The sequence below is a fragment of the Armigeres subalbatus genome, chromosome 1, assembly GCF_024139115.2.
Source record: "Armigeres subalbatus isolate Guangzhou_Male chromosome 1, GZ_Asu_2, whole genome shotgun sequence".
NCBI lineage: Eukaryota > Metazoa > Arthropoda > Insecta > Diptera > Culicidae > Armigeres > Armigeres subalbatus.
The window spans coordinates 262,050,918-262,070,352 of record NC_085139.1 but is presented as its reverse complement, the minus strand read 5'-3'; the positions used below and the strand labels follow the sequence as shown (position 1 = coordinate 262,070,352).

The 19,435-nt window shown below is 40.9% G+C and overlaps 1 protein-coding gene across 1 annotated transcript in view; it reads left to right on the top strand.

Moving 5' to 3' along the window:
* Positions 1–845: 845 nt before the first annotated feature.
* The window catches only part of LOC134207275 (uncharacterized), a 28,085-nt gene continuing 9,495 nt past the window's right edge, over positions 846–19,435 (top strand). Inside the window, exon 1 of the mRNA XM_062683000.1 lies at positions 846–931. Within this exon, the coding sequence (XP_062538984.1) occupies positions 846–931 (86 nt within the window). The remainder of the gene's footprint in view (positions 932–19,435) is intronic.

The window sequence follows — 19,435 nt, the reverse complement described above, 5'->3', positions numbered from 1 at the left end:
TTACTCCACATTCTATTATTTTCTAAGTATTTCCCAAAATGCCAAGATCTTCCAGAAATTAACCACCTTCGCATGATTCCTCCTAAAGCTCTTCGATTTGTGTCAAAATTTCAACGCAATCCGCCCATACTTAACCGAGATATTGAATTTATTCGCGTCATGGAATTTTTTTTCTCATTGTGCAGTGCCAAAAAATTGAGTAACATGTTCATCGATTAAGGTTTCACAACCTTTTCCATCGAAACTTATCCAAATTGTATTACTCATTATGCTTAGTACCAAGTTATTATAACTTATGTTATATTATTCAGACGTCATAGCCCTGTTTAGCAATCGAAACCAACAAAATAGTTTCTCATTTTCGCAGTGCAGTTGCTGACTGACTGCGTTCGCCTTCTTACAGCATCCCATAACTCACTCCAACCCATTCATCTCCATCCAGCCAGGGTTCTATTCTTCTTTTCAACCAAATGTCATCGCAAGCTGGAAGAAACGTGACATCATTACCATTTTTTGTACCATTCATCAGAAAAGCAAAAAAAAAAAAACTTTTCACCTTTGCTAGTTTGGTCCCTCATATGATGGCCTGCCTCCGTGCACACGCGAAGATCAAGTGTAAAAGGCGACCATCATCCACTGCATTGCCGGTATCAAAAGAGCAAAGAGAGAAAAGTTTCCCATTTTCCCTCGGCCGTTGTTCTACTGCTGATGACAAACTAAGGAACTCGTCCTCCCAGGTCCCATGATAAAAAAGAATGATGGAATCCAGGACAGTTGAAACCGTTCCCCTCTTCACTCGCATGGTTCGGCGGTGGTGGTGGCGGTAAAAATACATGTTTGTGGCGATGAAACTTTATAACTTATTCACCTGCTCATCATCGTCATCCTACTCGTGGCTGCCCCCTCCCTCCGTTGGTCCAGATCTGTCCAGGTTAGTCAGAGAGTGTTTGTCCCATCCATCATCTAATTGGTGACAAGTGGGTTGGAGCGCGCGGGAGCGAAGGTTCGTCCCCCCAATTCCAATTCCGGACCTGAGTACGTCGTATTCTCAGGTGGCGTGCACGAGCACAATGGCAGTTGTTGGGCCGGGTGATGAAATGTGCGATCTCACCTTGACTGATGGACGGTCGCCCATCATCGTGACGGCGTGACATCTTGGAGCCGGAAAATTGACGATGATGAAACGAATCGAGGTTATTTTTTAGGCTCCCGCATGAATGAGGGCAGTGAATATCAGATGAGGCGCTACTGCATCCAACTCATGCATTACAGATTCAAAGGACCGGGTCCCTGCGACTTAATTTAAAATTTGCCGCTTGAACGAGCATGGCACTGATTACGATATTGATAGCGAGTGTCATCGTTTGCCAAATGGTGCCATCAGTAACTACCCTAAGAACAGCAGGACGAGGGATTTTCCATTTATTTCTTTATTTATTTAGGCCGATGTAATTTTTTTGTTCATAAAATTCTCTTCGAGTGGTGGAAGGTGAGAAAATAATCAAAATGAATCAAAATGAAATTTGTATGGCGAAAGTCATCTAACGCGGTTTTTCTCAAAATTAGGAACTTTTAATTTAAAACTTCTTCTTATTGGCATTACATCCCCATACTGGGACAGAGCCGCCTCACAGCTTAGTGTTCAATTAAGCATTTCCACAGTTATTAACTGCGAGGTTTCTAAGCCAGTTACCATTTGTGCATTTGTATATCATGAGGCTAGCACGATGATACTTTTATGCCCAGGGAAGTCGAGACAATTTCCAATCCGAAAATTGTCTAGACCGGCACCGGGATTCGAACCCAGCCACCCAAACACATTCTAATAAAAACTTTGCATGCAGGGTATAACTCGCCCTATCATATATGCTTGACTATAGATTTCATAGATTGATAAGGGTATGTGCTACTAATAATTATTTTTTAAATAATTATCAACTAAAAATTGAATTAAGAAAATTGAACCGTTTGTTTGAGAAACTGCATATGTAACATTTTTGGCCAAAATGAGATTTTTATATATTTTGAATCCTCGTTCAAAAATACGTATTCTGGCAAAAAACACGAAAAAAATTTTTTTGTTCAGGAATGTATGAAAAAATTTCGTTTGTTTGAGAAACTACATATGCACAGTGTTTTATTTCGTCATTTTCACGATCGAAATTCAAAAACTCGAAAAGTGTTGATTTTGGATATAGGGTTTGTTCACAGAAGTTTCAAGATATTTAGGAGCGCATCTTCCGATAAAAACAGTTTGATGATTAATCCCCCTAAAAGTGAGTTGAGAAAATTATTTTTCCACCAGAATGAGATAGACACGTAGTGTCTTCCGCAAAGTTGTAGCAAATGTTAATACGAGCAACTTTGCTGAACATCCCGAGTTTCTATCTCTTATATATAACAAACTTAAGTCGTTTTAAGTAAAACCCAGATTAATCCACCTACAGTGAGATTTTGACCCTTCCTTAGTTATAAGGAATTTTTTTCCAGTCTCCAGTATTTAAAACGAGATAAAACTACTCAGCTTCCCACGGCGATTTACCATGAAAGTTACAAAATAATTGTCTACCCAAAGGCGGATGTCATGGATTGAGTGACAACTCAACGAATGATAACGTACTGTACTTCATGCTGCCTATCTATAAGGAGCTCGTCGGATTGAATAACTATTGTGACATGGTTAGTAACAATCGTAACGCTGGTTGCATATATTGCACTCTTAATTCACAGAGCCCTCGATATTAATTAATCCAGAACTAACTAAATCAGTCATTGATCTGAGCGAAACTCAATAGCGTTCAATAATAACATATATTTCGCCTTATGGATGCTTAATTTGGTAAAACTAAACTTGTTCAATACCTTAAAAATGAGCTAGATTTTTATGGTAGTAAATTTCAGAATTTGCACACATTCGCACACATACATGCATATAAGTGGTCTATTAGTGTCTCAAAACATGCTCACATTTGCTATCTAGCTTTCATTGAAGAAATTTTTGAAAACCCTTTCAATTTTCACGTTTTTGCTTTTCTGAGAAGATTTTTTGTACATGCTTCTATATGTTCCTCAATTAAAATCATTTGTTTCTTTGAAACAAATAAAAAAAATAGGCATATTTCCATATCATATCATTTATTATAATTATATTTTCAATATCAAAGTGAATTTGTTTCAAATACCATACATTTTATTTAATAATTCACGAGATTTTATGATAGATTAATACGTAACACACCTGCGTAACGCATACAAAGTGAAATTATAGACACTTCCGAAGGAAGGGTCAAAACCCCATTAAAATCTTATTTTTCATTCTAACTCTTTCCAATGATTTTCCCATTTTCCGTCTCTTCTACAAAGTGGTTAAACAAGCAAAATTACTTGTTTTTGCTGAACATTGTAACATTCCATCTCATATACAACAAAAGTTATCGTTAAATTATACATATTTTTAGATGTTTCTCCACTTGTGATTACTCCTTAATTGCAAAAAGTCGCAAATTTCTTCACGATATGCAGAAAATCGCTTATTTCATTTTTATACTGACATTGAAAACTTTTGTCGACAAGAGTCTTCTCGAATGGTGTGTTAAAACTTGTAAACCTAAGAAAAATCATAATATTTGAATAACTTTTGTTTTATAAGAAATAGAAAGTTACAATGTTCAGCAAAAACATGTAATTTTAATGGTTTGACAACTTTGTAGAAGAGACGGAAAATGTGAAAATCATTAGAGTTAGTTTAAGTTAAAAGAATGATTTTATGTGGAAATCCTTAAAATCATTCTCTTAAATTAAACTAACTCTAATGATTTTTTCACATTTCCGTTTCTTCTACAAAGTTGTCAAACCAGTAAAATTACATGTTTTTGCTGAACATTGTAACTTTCTATCTCTTAAAAAACAAAAGTTATTCAAATATTATGATTGTTCATAGGTTTACATGTTTTAACACAGCATTCGAGAAGACTCTTGTCGACAAAAGTTTTCAATGTCAGTATAAAAATGAAATAAGCGATTTTCAGCATATCGTGAAGAAATTTGCGACTTTTTGCAATTAAGAAAGTAATCACAAGTGGAGAAACCTCTAAAAATATGTATAATTTAACGATAACTTTTGTTGTATGTGAGATGAAATGTTACAATGTTCAGCAAAAACATGTAATTTTGCTTGTTTAACAACTTTGTAGAAGAGACGGAAAATGGGAAAATCATTGGAAAGAGTTAGAATGAAAAATAAGATTTTATTGGGGTTTTACATAAAACGACTTAAGTTTGTTATATATAAGAGATAGAAACTCGGGATGTTCAGCAAAGTTGCTCGTATTAACATTTGCTACAACTTTACGGAAGATACTACTTGTCTTTCTCATTCTGGTGGAAAAATATTTTTTTCAACTCACTTTAAGGAGGATTAATCATCAAACTGTTTTTATCGAAAGATGCGCTCCTAAATATCTTGAAACTTCTGTGAATAAACCCTATATACAAAATCAACACTTTTCGAGTTTTTGAATTTCGATCGTGAAAATGACGAAATAAAACACTGTGATATGTCCACGTACTTTGAAGAGCAATTGTGCTTACATTTTTTGGACTGAAAGTGCCCCAGGGTATTGAGTTTTGCCAAAAACTATTGATCTGTATCGAAGAAATCGAAAGATTCGGTGCAAATTTGTTCAAAAACAGTTTTTTGTTGTTTTCTCGAAATAGTGTAAAATGGACTTATGCAGTTTCTCAAACAAATGATTCAATTATTTTGTGCTTTTTAGTGGAATGTCTTCACTTGTCATAAGACGAGTTTGTACCTTCCCATTTAAGTGGTGGAATTAAATGGGAAGGTACAAACTCCTCTTATGACAAGTAAAAATTGAAAAAAAGGAATCGAAAAGTAAGAAAATAAAATTGAAAAGAAATCATTACTTATTTCCCACTTCTTACTGTGAAAAGTGAGTAGTGCGAAGTGAGAAGTGAGACGTCTCACTAGTCACGTCATACTACTCACTGTCATTTTTCACACTGAGAAGTGAGAAATAAGAAGTGAGAAGTGAGACGTCTACTCACTTTTTACAGTAATAAATGAGGAGTGAGATTTGTAACATCTTACTGCTCTTTTCTCATTTCTCACTGCTAACTGTAAAAAACGCCAAACATAGCTCTGGTACCCACAAGTTCCTTTCTCACGCTTCCACGGGTCGTCCGATGACAAAAGACCGCCAGCTAAGGGTTGTGTACTTAGCTGGTAGTGCAGCCTGGGCACTGTTGTCCTTCTGACATCAGCTAGAGTGAGAAGGTACGTCTCGAGCGTCTGTTCACCAGGAGGCTCAATCAGCTTCTGTCTGGTACCCAGCGGCTGATTAACACTAGGATTTATTCGCTAAAAATACTTACGCGGATACATTCGTGCAGAAAATCGTTGTAGGTATTTAACTAAATTTTCAAATGGCTGTATCTCAGTTTTTCGGATTTTCTCAGTTTTTTCACCAACCTCTTAGCCATCTCTTCTAGTTTCTGGACATTGCAAAATATTGTATCTGTGTTCAATTTTTCACTAGAGCTGTGGGAGTAAAGCAACGGATTTAGAAAAATGTGATTTTGGAGATATACAGCGATTCCACGGGAGAAGAATAAAGTTGAAAAAAAAAGTTGTCCAATTTTGCTTGGTATGTTCTTTATCGAAAATAATTAGACCCGTATTTTTTAATTTTTCTATTAGGGTGACCATGTTCGATATAGGGTTACCAGAAAAATCGTTTTTCAATTTATTTTATTTAAAAAAAAAATCATAACTTTTGAACCACTGGATCGATTTACAATATTTTTTTTTATGGATAGAAAGCTTATTACTTCTGGTTCTTACTAAAATATTTTGTTTGGTGTAGAGTAGAGTGGGGCAAGAGTGCGCGTGGGGTAAGAGTACGTTTTCGATTTTTTGAAGTAATAAAAATAGATAAACTAGCAGCACTGCATCAGTTTGACAGGTATTCTGGCCAACTATAATCATGTGTAATTGTGAACGATTTTAATAAACAACAAGGGAGATATGGAGTTAGATAATTTTTTGGTCCCTTTGTATAAATAATTATGTTTTCGCAACTAGTATTTCATGACCATATAGGCTAGATGTACCAGTTGTGGCTCCAGTTGTCGCACTAGTGCTTTATATGCCAAATGGCCAATCAAATCACCACAAACCAAGTTCATATCGATAAAGCATATTCATATGATACGATAACACCTTTGATTTCCTCCAAAACAAGCAAAGCATAATTGTAAAAATTGATTTTGCTTAATTTTTGACGTCCTTTGCACCAGTTATCGCACTAGTGGTCCCTATTTGGCCAGTCCCATAAGAAAACAATGGGATTTGCCAAATAAGGAACCAAAATTAAGAATAGTGCCACAACTGGTGCATGCGTTCCTATTATGGATTAATCAATTTTGAGGATAATAACAAATTTTATTGTGGTTTTCACAGCTGTTCTAAGGAGCAGGAAGTAAAACTTTTCACTCGATATATAAAGTTCACCCACATGCCTTCTAATTATTTTTTTAAAAATAGTTCTTCTTATGTATGGCGACAATTGGTACACCCACCCTATACGTTCAATCAGGTGAACATTATACCATTTCGATAACCTATTATTTAGAGCACTTTATGGTGCCGAACACCAATCCGGTTGGTTTTCCAAGAAGTCAAAACGATTACTTAAATAAATTTTGGGACTGTGGGGTAAAAGTACGCAGGGACGGGTGGGGCAAGAGTAAGCATGTGAATCTTCAAGTTCTGATGTCAAATCCGTATCTTTGGCCGAAATAAGACTACTTTCGAAGTGTAAAGTTCCACAACTAAGACAAAAGGAACAGAAATCGAAAATTATTACAAGTTACGTTACGTGATTGGTGGACTTTCTTTAAAGAAAATTCATTTGTTTACGCCATTCATTCATTTCATTTATTTAGTCTACATCTAAACAGATAACACTGAATCAACAGTTTGACGCCACAATACACGGTTCGAGGCCGCATCTCTTCATCTTCGAATACGCCCCACGCTCGCCAAGTCGTTCTGCACCTGGTCTGCTCATCTCGCTTGCTGCGCTCCACGTCGTCTCGTACCTGCCTGATCGGAAGCGAACACCATCTTTGCAGGGTTGCTGTCCGGCATTCTTGCAACATGCCCTGCCCATCGTACCCTTCCGGCTTTAGCTACCTTCTGGATACTGGGTTGGCCGTAGAGCTGGGCGAGCTCTTGGTTCATTCGTCGCCGTCACACACCGTCTTCTTGCACACCGCCAAAGATGGTCCTAAGCACCCGTCTCTTGAATACTCCGAGTGCTTGCAAGTCCTTCTCGAGCATTGTCCATGTTTCATGTCCGTAGAGGACTACCGGTCTTATTAGCGTCTTGTACATGACACATTTGGTGCGGTCGCGAATCTTTTTTGACCGCAGTTTCTTCTGGAGCCCGTACTAGGCCCGCCTTCCACAGATGATGCGCCTTCGTATTTCACGACTAACATTGTTATCAGCCGTTGGCAAGGATCCAAGGCAGACGAACTCCTCGACCACCTCGAAGGTATCTCCGTCTATCGTAACACTGCTTCCCAGGCGGGCCATGTCGCTCGACTCCAATCACTAGCATGTACTTTGTATTCGACGCATTCACCATCAGTCCAACTTTTGTTGCTTCATGTTTCAGGTGGGTGTACAGTTCTGCCACCATTGTAAATGTTCTGACACCTTCTACCGCAATGTTGAACAACAGGCACGAAAGTCCATCACCTTGTCTTAGTCCCCGGCGTGATTCGAACGAACTGGAGTGTTAGCCCGAAATTTTCACACAGTTTTGCACACCATCCACCGTTGCTTTGATCAGTCTGGTAAGCTTCCCAGGGAAGCTGTTCTCGTCCATAATTTTCCATAGCTCTACGCGGTCTGGTGTGGGGGACCTGGAATTCACGGCATTTTTCAAGGATTTGCCGTACAGTAAAGATCTGGTCCGTTGTCGAGCGGCCGTCAACGAAGCCGGCTTGATAACTTCCCACGAACTCATTCACTTTGTAAGCGGCATTAAGGATGGTGATCGCTCGAAAGTTCTCACACTCCAGCTTGTCGCGTTTCTTGTAGATGGGGCATATAACCCCTTCTTTCCACTCCTCCGGTAGCTGTTCAGTTTCCCAGATTCTGACTATCAGTTTATGCAGGCGAGTTGTCTGCTTTTCATTTGATGAGCTCAGCTCCGATACCATCCTTACCAGCTGCTTTATTGGTGTTTAGCTGTTGGAACGCATCCTTAACTTCCCTCAAGGTGGGGGCTGGTTGGCTTCCATCGTCCGCTGATCTGACGTAGTCATCTCCTCCGCTGCCTTGACTTTCACTGCCTGTACTCTCAGCGCCATTCAAATGTTCCTCGTAGTGCTGCTTCCACTTTTCGATCACCACACGTTCGTCCGTCAAGATGCTCCCATCCTTATCCCGACACATTTCGGCTCGCGGCACGTAGCCTTTGCGGGATACGTTGAGCTTCTGGTAGAACTTGCGTGTTTTTTTAGAACGGCACAGCTGTTCCATCTCCTTGCACTCCGCTTCTTCCAGGCGGCGTTTCTTCTCCTGAAAAAGGCGGATCTGCTGTCTCCGCTTCCGTCTATAACGTTTCACGTTCTGCCGGGTACCTTGCTGCAGCGCGACTGCCCGCGCTGCGTCCTTCTCCTCTAGAATCTGTCTGCACTCTTCGTCGAACCAATCGTTCCGTCGACTTCGTTCCATATACCCGACGTTGTTCTCCGCTGCGTCGTTAATGGCTGCTTTGACTGTATTCCAGCAGTTCTCAAGAGGGGCCCCATCGAGTTCACCCTCTTCAGGCAACGCTGCTTCGAGATGCTGCGTGTATGCAGTGGCGACATCAGGTTGCTCCAGTCGCTCTGGGCGTTAATTTTGCGTCGTGGCTTGGGCAGCTGACGTAATCACGTTCCAGCTGCGCGTAGAATGCGTCCTTATCATCATCAGTGCTTCCTGAGTGTGGGCGGTTGTCGAGCACATCTATATATGGGCCTCCATATACAGATGTGTTCGAGTTGCGGTTAGCGGCAGTATAGACGTTGATTATGCTGAAGTTGAAGAACCGGCCTTTGATCCTCAACCTGCACATTCTCTCGTTGATCGGCCAACTCCCGATCACGCGCCTTTGCATGTCGCCCATCACTATGAAAGCTGTTCCCAGCTCGTGTGTGTTGCCGCAGCTCTGGTAGATGGTATGATTACCTCTAAACGTTCGCACCATTGATCCCTTCCAACAAACCTCCTGCAGTTCTACGATGAAAATCCACGGTCGTTGACCACATCGGCGAGTATGCGTGTGCTCCCGATGAAGTTGAGAGATTTGCAGTTCCACGAACCGAGTTTCCGATCGCTGGTCCATTTTTGTCGCAGTGGTCTTCACTGATTGATCCGGTTCGTACTCTTTTGTTGATTATTTGTTGCATAAGTTTTTTTAAAGGCTGGCTTGCAGGGCCGGACACCAAACCCCCTAAATTTCTGGAGGACCATTCACCCTTATTTCCGGTGGACCATGGTGCACAGTTTCACTTACAGTCCCGACCATAGTTCTCACCAGGGCTGTATATTGAGGAATATTGAGAAATTGCCGAGAAAGTTACTGCTCTTCACCGATATTGAATTGCATGTGGTGTTTACCTTCAAGCACTATACACGCTAAACCTGAAATAACTCAGTCGCTGGGTCGTTTGTACTATAGATAGTAGAATCACAGAGAACAGACATACAAGTCCGTTCTCAATCGTGTGTAAGGAATTTAACGGTCATTTTGGAATGCAACACAAGTGGCAATCTCGTGGCGGCGCTGGCATCGCAAAGTTTCTCTCATCAAGAAGCTGTCAACATTTTAGGCGCCACCACCCACCATAAACATAAACAACAGATCCTCCCCATCACACTGGTTTCAATTCCATATGCGATGTTTCTTTCTCACACTAACGCAAGTGATTTTGCTGCCATCAAGAAGTGCATGGTTTGTTTTGTGATATTTCGTTGGTGAACAGAAGCAATCACCTTTGACTGTATTATCATTATTGTAATTCTTTTCAATATTTACTGTCCCTTCCATTAGCCACAGCCGCAGTCATCGTCACAGCCAGCAGCGAAGCACTAAAAGAATGAAAACGGCCATAATTAGGGTCTCGCCGACATTTCTCACCAACACAAACGCGGGTTCGTGGTTGCAAACAACCCCATTTGATTTTGCCGTGACAGCTGCTCGTGGTTGCAAACAAACCGAGTAAAAGTGTGAGTGAAACGTGCGTGTACGTACACGATCGCTGAAAGCCTAATGCTCAAGGATATTCATGATTTTTTTTACCATTCAATTATGCCCCGCCTACTCGTTCCATTCGGGTTATGCTTAGGAAACCAACTAGCATTTCCGGCAGTGAATTGTTTTGGAACACTATCTTCCTTTTCGATAGTAGTCAACAATTTTAACTAATCGTAATCTGAACATATTATTAAGAACATATATTTTTTCAACAATATGCAATTGAGAATTGGCACGAGTAGTAAACTCTACTTGGTAATTGGTTGCTTGAGAGAACAAAATGCATTTTGTAGAATTTGTTTTTTGACCTTGATGGTTCATTATTATTATTATTATTTAATCAGACTAAGGCCGAAGTGGCCTGTGCGGTATATAAGAGTCTTCTCCATTCGGCTCGGTCCATGGCTACACGTCGCCAACCACGCAGTCTACGGAGGGTCCGCAAGTCATCTTCCACCTGATCGATCCACCTTGCCCGCTGCGCACCTCGCCTTCTTGTGCCCGTCGGATCGTTGTCGAGAACCATTTTCACCGGGTTACTGTCCGACATTCTGGCTACGTGCCCGGCCCATCGCAGTCGTCCGATTTTCGCGGTGTTAACGATGGATGGTTCTCCCAACAGCTGATGCAATTCGTGGTTCATTCGCCTTCTCCACGTACCGTCCGCCATCTGCACCCCACCATAGATGGTACGCAGCACTTTCCTTTCGAAAACTCCAAGTGCGCGTTGGTCCTCCACGAGCATCGTCCAGGTCTCGTGTCCGTAGAGGACTACCGGTCTAATTAGCGTTTTGTAGATTGTCAGTTTGGTACGGCGGCGAACTCTATTCGATCGGAGCGTCTTGCGGAGTCCAAAGTACGTACGATTTCCAGCCACTATGCGTCTCCGAATTTCTCTGCTGGTGTCATTTTCGGCAGTCACCAGTGAGCCCAAGTACACAAATTCTTCTACCACCTCGATTTCGTCACCACCGATGCAAACTCGCGGTGGGTGGCTCACATTGTCTTCTCTTGAACCTCTTCCTATCATGTACTTCGTCTTCGACGTGTTGATGACTAGTCCGATCCGCTTAGCTTCCCTCTTCAGTCTGATGTAGGCTTCCTCCATCTTCTCAAAGTTACGTGCCATAATATCTATGTCGTCGGTGAAACCAAATAGCTGGACGGACTTATTGAAAATTGTACCACTCGTGTTAATCCCTGCTCTTCGTATTACCCTTCCAAAGCGATGTTGAATAGCAAACACGAAAGACCATCACCTTGCCGTAACCCTCTGCGGGTTTCGAAGGGACTCGAGAATGCCCCTGAAACTCGAACTACGCACATCACCCGATCCATCGTCGCTTTGATCAACCGTGTCAGTTTATCCGGAAAACCGTGTTCGTGCATTAGCTGCCATAGCTGGTCCCGATCGATTGTATCATATGCGGCTTTGAAGTCGATGAATAGATGATGTGTGGGCACGTTGTATTCGCGGCATTTCTGCAGTACTTGGCGAATGGCGAACACCTGGTCCGTGGTGGAGCGTTCGCCCATAAACCTGCCTGGTACTGCCCCACGAACTCCCTTGCAATTGGTACTAGTCGACGGCATAAAATTTGGGAGAGTACCTTGTAGGCGGCGTTCAGCAATGTGATTGCGCGGTAGTTGCTACAATCCAGCTTATCGCCCTTTTCGTAGATGGGACACACGACACCTTCCATCAACTCCTGCGGCAAAACTTCCTCCTCCCAAATCTTGGTAATGACCCAGTGCAGCGCTCTAGCCAGTGCCTCACCACCGTGTTTAAATAGCTCTCCTGGTAGTTGGTCAACCCCAGGGCCGTTGCTGTTCTTCCGCCGGCGCATCCCCTCCTGCTCTTCCTGGAGATCCGGAGCCGGTAGAATTATGTCCTGCGCGCGTTCTCCCAGGTCCATCACCATACCGCCATCTTCGTCTGCCACATCGCCATTCAGGTGTTCTTCGTAGTGCTGCCGCCACCTTTGGATCACTTCACGCTCGTTCGTAAGAAGGTTCCCGTTTATGTCCTTACACATATCAGGCTGTGGCACGTGGCCCTTACGTGAACGGTTTAACTTCTCATAGAACTTTCGTGTGTTATTAGCGCGGTACAGTTGCTCCGTCTCTTCACGGTCTCGATCTTCCTGCTGGCGCTTTTCCTCCGGAAAATCGAGTTTTTTTTTGTTCCGCGCCTGTTTATATCGTGCCTCATTCGCCCTCGTGCGGTGTTGCAGCAATCTCGCCCACGCTGCATTCTTCTCTTCCACTAACTGCTCACATTTGCCGTCATACCATAGTCGTTTCTCTGAACCGCGGGCACCATGCCAAGTGCAGCGGTTGCGGTGCTACCAATGGCGGATCGAATATCTCTCTAGCCACCTTCAAGAGAATCTGCGCCTAGCTGCTCTTCCGTTGGAAGTGCCACTTCCAGCTGCTGCGCGTAGTCTTAGGCTAGTCTACCGTCTTGTAGCCGCCCAATGTTAAGCCGCGGCGTCCGACTTCGACGCGTGTTGTACACCGTCGAGAGTTTTGAGCGCAGGCATACTGCAACGAGGTAGTGATCGGATTCAATATTCGCACTGCGGTAAGTGCGGACGATCGTGATGTCGGAGAAGAAATTATCGTCAATTAGAACGTGGTCGATTTGGTTTTCCGTTACTTGGTTAGGTGATATTCATGTGATCTTGTGGATATTTTTGCGGGAAAGAAGGTCCTTCAGACTACCATTCCGCGGGAGGCTGCGAAGTTTATGCATCGTTGGCCGTTGTCATTCGATACGGTGTGCAGACTATCCGGTCCGATGACCGGTCTATACATTTCCTCCTTCCTACCTGTGCGTTCATGTCACCGATGACGATTTTAACGTCCCGCAGTGGGCATCCATCGTATGTCTGCTCCAGCTGTGCGTAGAACGCTTCTTTCTCGTCGTCGGGTCTCCCTTCGTGTGGGCAGTGCACGTTGATGATGCTATAGTTGAAGAAACGGCCTTTAATCCTCAGCTTGCACATCCTTGCGTTGATTGGCTGCCACCCCATCACGCGTTGGCGCATCTTACCCAGCACTATGAAGCCGGTTCCCAGCTCGTTGGTGGTGCCACAGCTTTGGTAGAAGGTAGCCGCTCGATGCCCGCTTTTCCACACTTTCTGTCCTGTCCAGCAAATCTCCTGCAGCGCCACGACGTCGAAGTTGCGGGATGTAATTCATCGTAGATCATCCTGTCGCAACCTGCGAAACCTAGCGACTTGCAATTCCATGTTCCAAGCTTCCAATCGTGATCCTGTATTCGTCGCCTAGGTCTTTGCCGATTATATCGAGTCGCATTATCTCTTATATTGTTCGTAATGATTGGTTTTCTAGGCGGCTTATTGGGCCAGCGCAAACCTCCTGTCTCGTCGGAGGGCCGTCGTGTCAGGGCTGTTTAGCGTCCCACCTAACACCAGGACTTGGGCTTGTGCGCTTTGAGCGGCACACGGTCGCTTTGGTGGGGCCTACTTGCGGATACATGCAGCTTTTTATAGAGGTTTAACAGGGCCCACTGTCAAACCCCACCACATCCTAGGCAAGCCCCATGGTTCCATAGTGAACGAAAAATAAATATAAACAGTTACCACGTGCTGGAAAAGGCACGCAATATTTGTTTGATGAAATGTGGCAGCTGGTACGCATGACTCCATAAATGACACCTAGCGCCACAAAACGACATATTGCCACAGTCAGTAGTCTAACGTACTCTGATTTAAACAGCTTTTTGATTAAAATTTGTTCTAACCTGTATGTCTGTTATCTGTGGTTTAATGTATAATCCCAGGCCCGTCCCCTTGAGAAAAAAAAGCTCTGGATCTCCTTGATTTTGCCGACATGTTTGAGTAGTAGGATTTGTAGTTTTTAAAAGACGTCCTTCGGTGCTTTTCTGGCAAAGCATGCACATCGAATATTCAAAAAGTTGTTTCAAGGCAACGTAAATTCAACACTTTATGAATTAGAACTACCGCCAGACTTCTTTTACTAAATCAGTAACTCCTTTTGAAATGCTAAAAAATAAAGTATATCCTGAGTCAAAATTTTTAATCTACAAGCTTTGAAGTGTGGTTCACCCGATATTTCAAATTGTAAATCTGGCCCTAAAGAGTAAAAAACAAAAATTTCTAAAAAACATTATTGTCGAATTTCTACACACTGAATTAATGGCATAATGTTGTTTAGCTTCTGGTGAACTTTGAACAGTACGATAAAACTTTGAAGGCTTTAAATTCAGGTCTGAAAAAAATATTGCTAATTCATATAGATATGCCTTAAAATCACTGATAAACTTCAATTTCCATTCACTTCTAGAGAGCGTTATTAAGGATGGCGAATTTTTAACACAGAGTACAATAATATCGCTTGACTCAATGTGAACGCACTGGAACTTTTGCTCAGCTGAAGCAATTTAACTGTAGCAGTGACAGCAGCATCCTTGACATTAACAGCCATCGGACCTTACACAGCTACGAAACTTATGGGTACCTTCGCAAACGCCGAATTGGCCACAGTTGAGCATTGTGGCCCCAATTTTAATGGAATCAAAGGATGAGAAGCAAAATGCATGCACGAAACATACCTTGTTTTCTTGGATATCCCTGGAGCACCATGTTCAAAGAAGGAGCTCTTTTGATAGTGGAGGAACCAAAGCGGTGAGCACGTTCCAATTATTTACTTTTAACTTTGTTTATTTCATTGCTCCATAATCCTAAAAAAATATTTAAAAAATACCACTAAATACGTACAGGGCATCGATTGCTGCTATTGCCGCGGATTTTGTGAGAGTCACAGGTATTCGGTTCAAGCTTTAGTTAGCAACGATGGCTCTTCTTGACCTTCTATTCCCTGAGTAGATAGTACGAATGAGGGCGTCCTTGTGAAGTTTTGCTGTACCTGATGTGACTCCTTTTTGTAGTACTAGTCTTCGTAATAAAAAGGGCACCATTACGGAGCATGAGATCAAATTATTCGTAGTACTACTTGACCAACGCCCCCAGCTGGGTGAGGGATAGAGGATGACACACACAGTTTTAAAAAGTTTCAACGAAATTGGCAAATCGGTGGAGAGCTTCCGAGTCGATTGATATATAAATCTTCACAATCCATTCCGATCTCGAAGGATAAATACCACATAACATAAGTACAACTTCGAAGAGAAACCGTAGCAAAAAGTTGGCCCCCTTTTGCTTCTCGCCAAAGTTGTATAACTGGTATAGGGAACATCGTTCTGTCATCTGAGAAAAGAGACACTGCACTAAAAAGTGGTATAAAAGTTAAGCCCTGCACTGACAAATAAATTAACCCAAAAATTGAGTATATTATGCGGCGATTCGGTTGAACGAAAAAAGATTGCCTGTTATTTCACTTTGAATGCGCTACGTAGCCGTGTTTCGTTTAATTTTCTCAATTAATTATGAAATAAAATATATGATACTTGAAGCATCAATTGTACATATATCTCACGCATTTTTAAGGCACAAAAAGAATACAAAGTTAACCAAAATAAATGCTATTGTTGAACGCTTTTTAGTTTCATTCAGATCAAGGGCCGATTAAAGGAACCGAGATAATGAATTTATTCGCGTTATGGACAATTTTATTTGGGAAAATGTATGCAGAAACATCGAAAAAAAGTGATTTTCAGTTAAATGGCACAATTTACGATGAAGAACCATGATACTAATTCACTTAATGTAGTATTAAATACAAAATCCTATGTTAGAAACCGCGAGAAGATTAGAGTTTATTAAGCAAAGTTATTAGTTATTTACTGGAGTGTTGTATTGGTGAATTTATTACTTTTCTAGGGTAAAAGAAACGAAATTTGCTCAAACTAGACTGCAGAAAAATGCTAATAACTTCACCGAGAAACACTAATCTTCTAACTGCAAAGCACTGTTTTTCGATGTTTCAGCATACATATTCCCATATAAACTTCCAATGAGTTTAGCACCGCCCAACCGTTGACTGATTTGGCTGAAATTTTGTCCAGAGCATCATGACATCAAATCGAATCAAATAAGAGGCCCATCAAGAAAATTTAAAAAAGTTTTCCCAATTTTAGCCACTCTACTGTATGGGCAACAACGTGACAACAACGATGCCGCTTTTTCATAAACCAGAAAAATAGTTTTTATTAATAGTTTATTTATAAATTATGAACAAACTTTAAATTACCTAAGTGGTGATGTTGTGGAGCGTCTCCTCGTGTCTTTTCAAACTGTCACTGACAGATAGTCATGGGCTGCCAGTTACATTGTTTCGTTCTGTCTTCTTCTTCTTCTTATTGGCATTACATCTCCCCCTGGGACATTGCCACCTCGCTGCTTAGTGTTCATTCAGCACTTTCACAGTTATTAACCGCGAGTCGGTAAAATTTTACTGAGTAAAATTTCACTGAGTTTTTGGACTACGGATCACCCATTTACATTACCGAGTTTTCAGCATAATCGAGAAATGTCAAATAATCATTGAATCGGCAAGGTTGTTTGTTTATAGGAACATAACTGAGTTAGTCAGTAAATGAGTATTTATTTTTTTGAAAGCATTTTACTGACTAGACAGAATATCTAATCAATTTACATTTGCATGGAAAATAATAGCCTATTCAGATTACGATCATTTGCGTAGTATTTGACATATGTCTTTACCATATGGTAAAGAGTTTCTAGATGTCATATTTCACTCATCGTATTTTCATTGAATTTCTTATTGTCATTTATCATGTCCAATACCTCGTAAATGATCGTAATCTGAATAGGCTATAAGTAAGGAGAAATGAAGACTTCAGTGGGTTATAATTTATTTTTGTCAGACAGGGAATTAGATCCTTTACAAAAAGAGGAAATCCTTCACTTATTAACATCATCCTTAGCGCACCGACACACCGTCGGTGCTGAGCATACCGTGAAAGACGTTTTTACAAGCTGATTATAACCATATACGATAATTCGAGTGACTATTTTCCATGATGAATTCTTTTAAAAGTTTCCAGATGTAGGAGGCACCGGTTTTCATGATGCATTTCATTTGTTTTACACTGTGCGATGAAAAATTCAATTTTCAGACAAAAAGATCAACCAGCACGTCGGAAATAATTTTCAAAATGGTAGCTCAACCGGAGAAAAAGGATCAAGAAAACAACATCGGGGGCCTTTACAATAGCTGTCAGCATTTTTTTCAATGGCTAGCCGGTAAATTTTCATTTTTCACTGGTGGATTTGTACCGACGTTTTGTGCTGTTCAGCAATTTAGAAATTTAATGATTTGTTCAGTAAAATGAGTAAACGTCAGAACAATCAACATATTTTTTTCCCGAATCTCGATAATTTATTACTGACAATCGTTGGTGGTCCACTAAAAAACTAGCAGTTCAGTAAAAACGAAATACTGCAGTTGGAACTCAGAAAACAAAATACCGAACATTGAACTAGAAATTAAGTTGCGAAGGCTGACGGAGGTCCACAGAATGTACATATTCACATATGAGTTTTCAGAGCATTGTGAATTAATGTCCAAGTCGAGTGGTTTAAGACCCGGAATATAGGCAATTAACTTTGATTGAGCTAAAATCAATTGTTGTTTCAAACCTAATTTCGTAATGATCAAGGAATTTGGTTAAATCAACCAACATTTTCAAAGAAGAATGTCTCCCCTCTCTTGGGGAGAGGCATTTTTGAGAGGAAAAGGGTGACTTTTTCACGGTGGGAATAATATCAACATAAAAACAGTACCCATTAATGGGTAAAGTCATCTAACCGTGTAAGGTTTGATTGTGTTTACAATTTTTTTTTCCGTGTTTCGAAAATGAACTGGTATAATGCCTTTGACATTACGATGTTCTCTATACCACCTCTGAATCTGAACTTGGGTACATCTTTTTGAACCCGAGTTACACATATGTTATGTGATAAAGACGCTATTAACGCTCAAAATCTATTTCGTGACTTTCTCCAATTTTAGATTCTGACTTGACTCAGTGTGTAAAGAAAGACGTTGTCCAACGTCAAAATATCACGCCCAAAGTCCAATATACTTCTAAAAGTTATCGACAAGTTATTAAATAGTCGAACACGAAATACTAAATGATTTTGAATTATCCTTCATGATACGAAACTGTTGCACCGTAGCAGTTAATGGTGAAAGAGAAACCCTGTTTGTTTACTAATCCTGCGTAAAAGTGTATCATCAGGTTCCCTATTTTACTGAAATTGATCGTACTGATCCTATCCGACACTAAATACCTACCTTCCAGGTTTGTCGCTTTACTCTCTTGTAGTCGTTTTCGGTGCAGAAGCCGTCGACTACCAAACTCTACGATCACATGCGAAGTAAAGGTAAACAACCATGCGTCTCCTCCATCGAGTGTGCCTTGCTCAGGGAATTGTCATCATTTTGGTTTTCCCTTTCGCATTCGATAAATTTGGAAAAGCCATGAAAACGAATTTGCAACTGAAAAACTAAACGGGCAGCGAAAACTGAAGCACTCTGAATCACGGCAAAGTAAATGAAGGCAAGTCGGTTACAATTTTTCGATTTCTGTTGTATTTGTTTTGTCCTCAATGTAATGTAGGCCTCAATAAAGCAGTTGCGCACGCTGATTTTACCGGCTTTCTTGGTATTCCTAAAAAGTCACTAGCATGAAAGATGCGTTTCGATTTTAATCTTCCAGGTCATAAGATTTACAACTCTAGGCGAAAAAAAAAACATAAATGCATAATAATAGGCAATATAATTATGATAACGATGGGTAGCAATGAGATATCAATAGCGCCGATAGATTGAAGCTGAAGATTCTGCTGAATTGTGGGAGGCAGATGTGAGGAATTAAAACGGTATTCAACTGTTCGTTTTGGTTGATTTTTTTTCCATCATCTCAAATGGTTTGATGTATCTTTTTTATTTAATTCATGTAACTGTTGTTTTTTTGTTGTTGCTCATTTGCTTCAAATTTGTATGTTCACTTCCATTGTATCACGTTAGCTAGTCAATAGTTTTTTTTCTTCTTTATTTTAATAGCTGGATGAGAATTTCAAAATGTTTTTTTTTCATGCTTCGCACTTTTACGGACACGCACACAT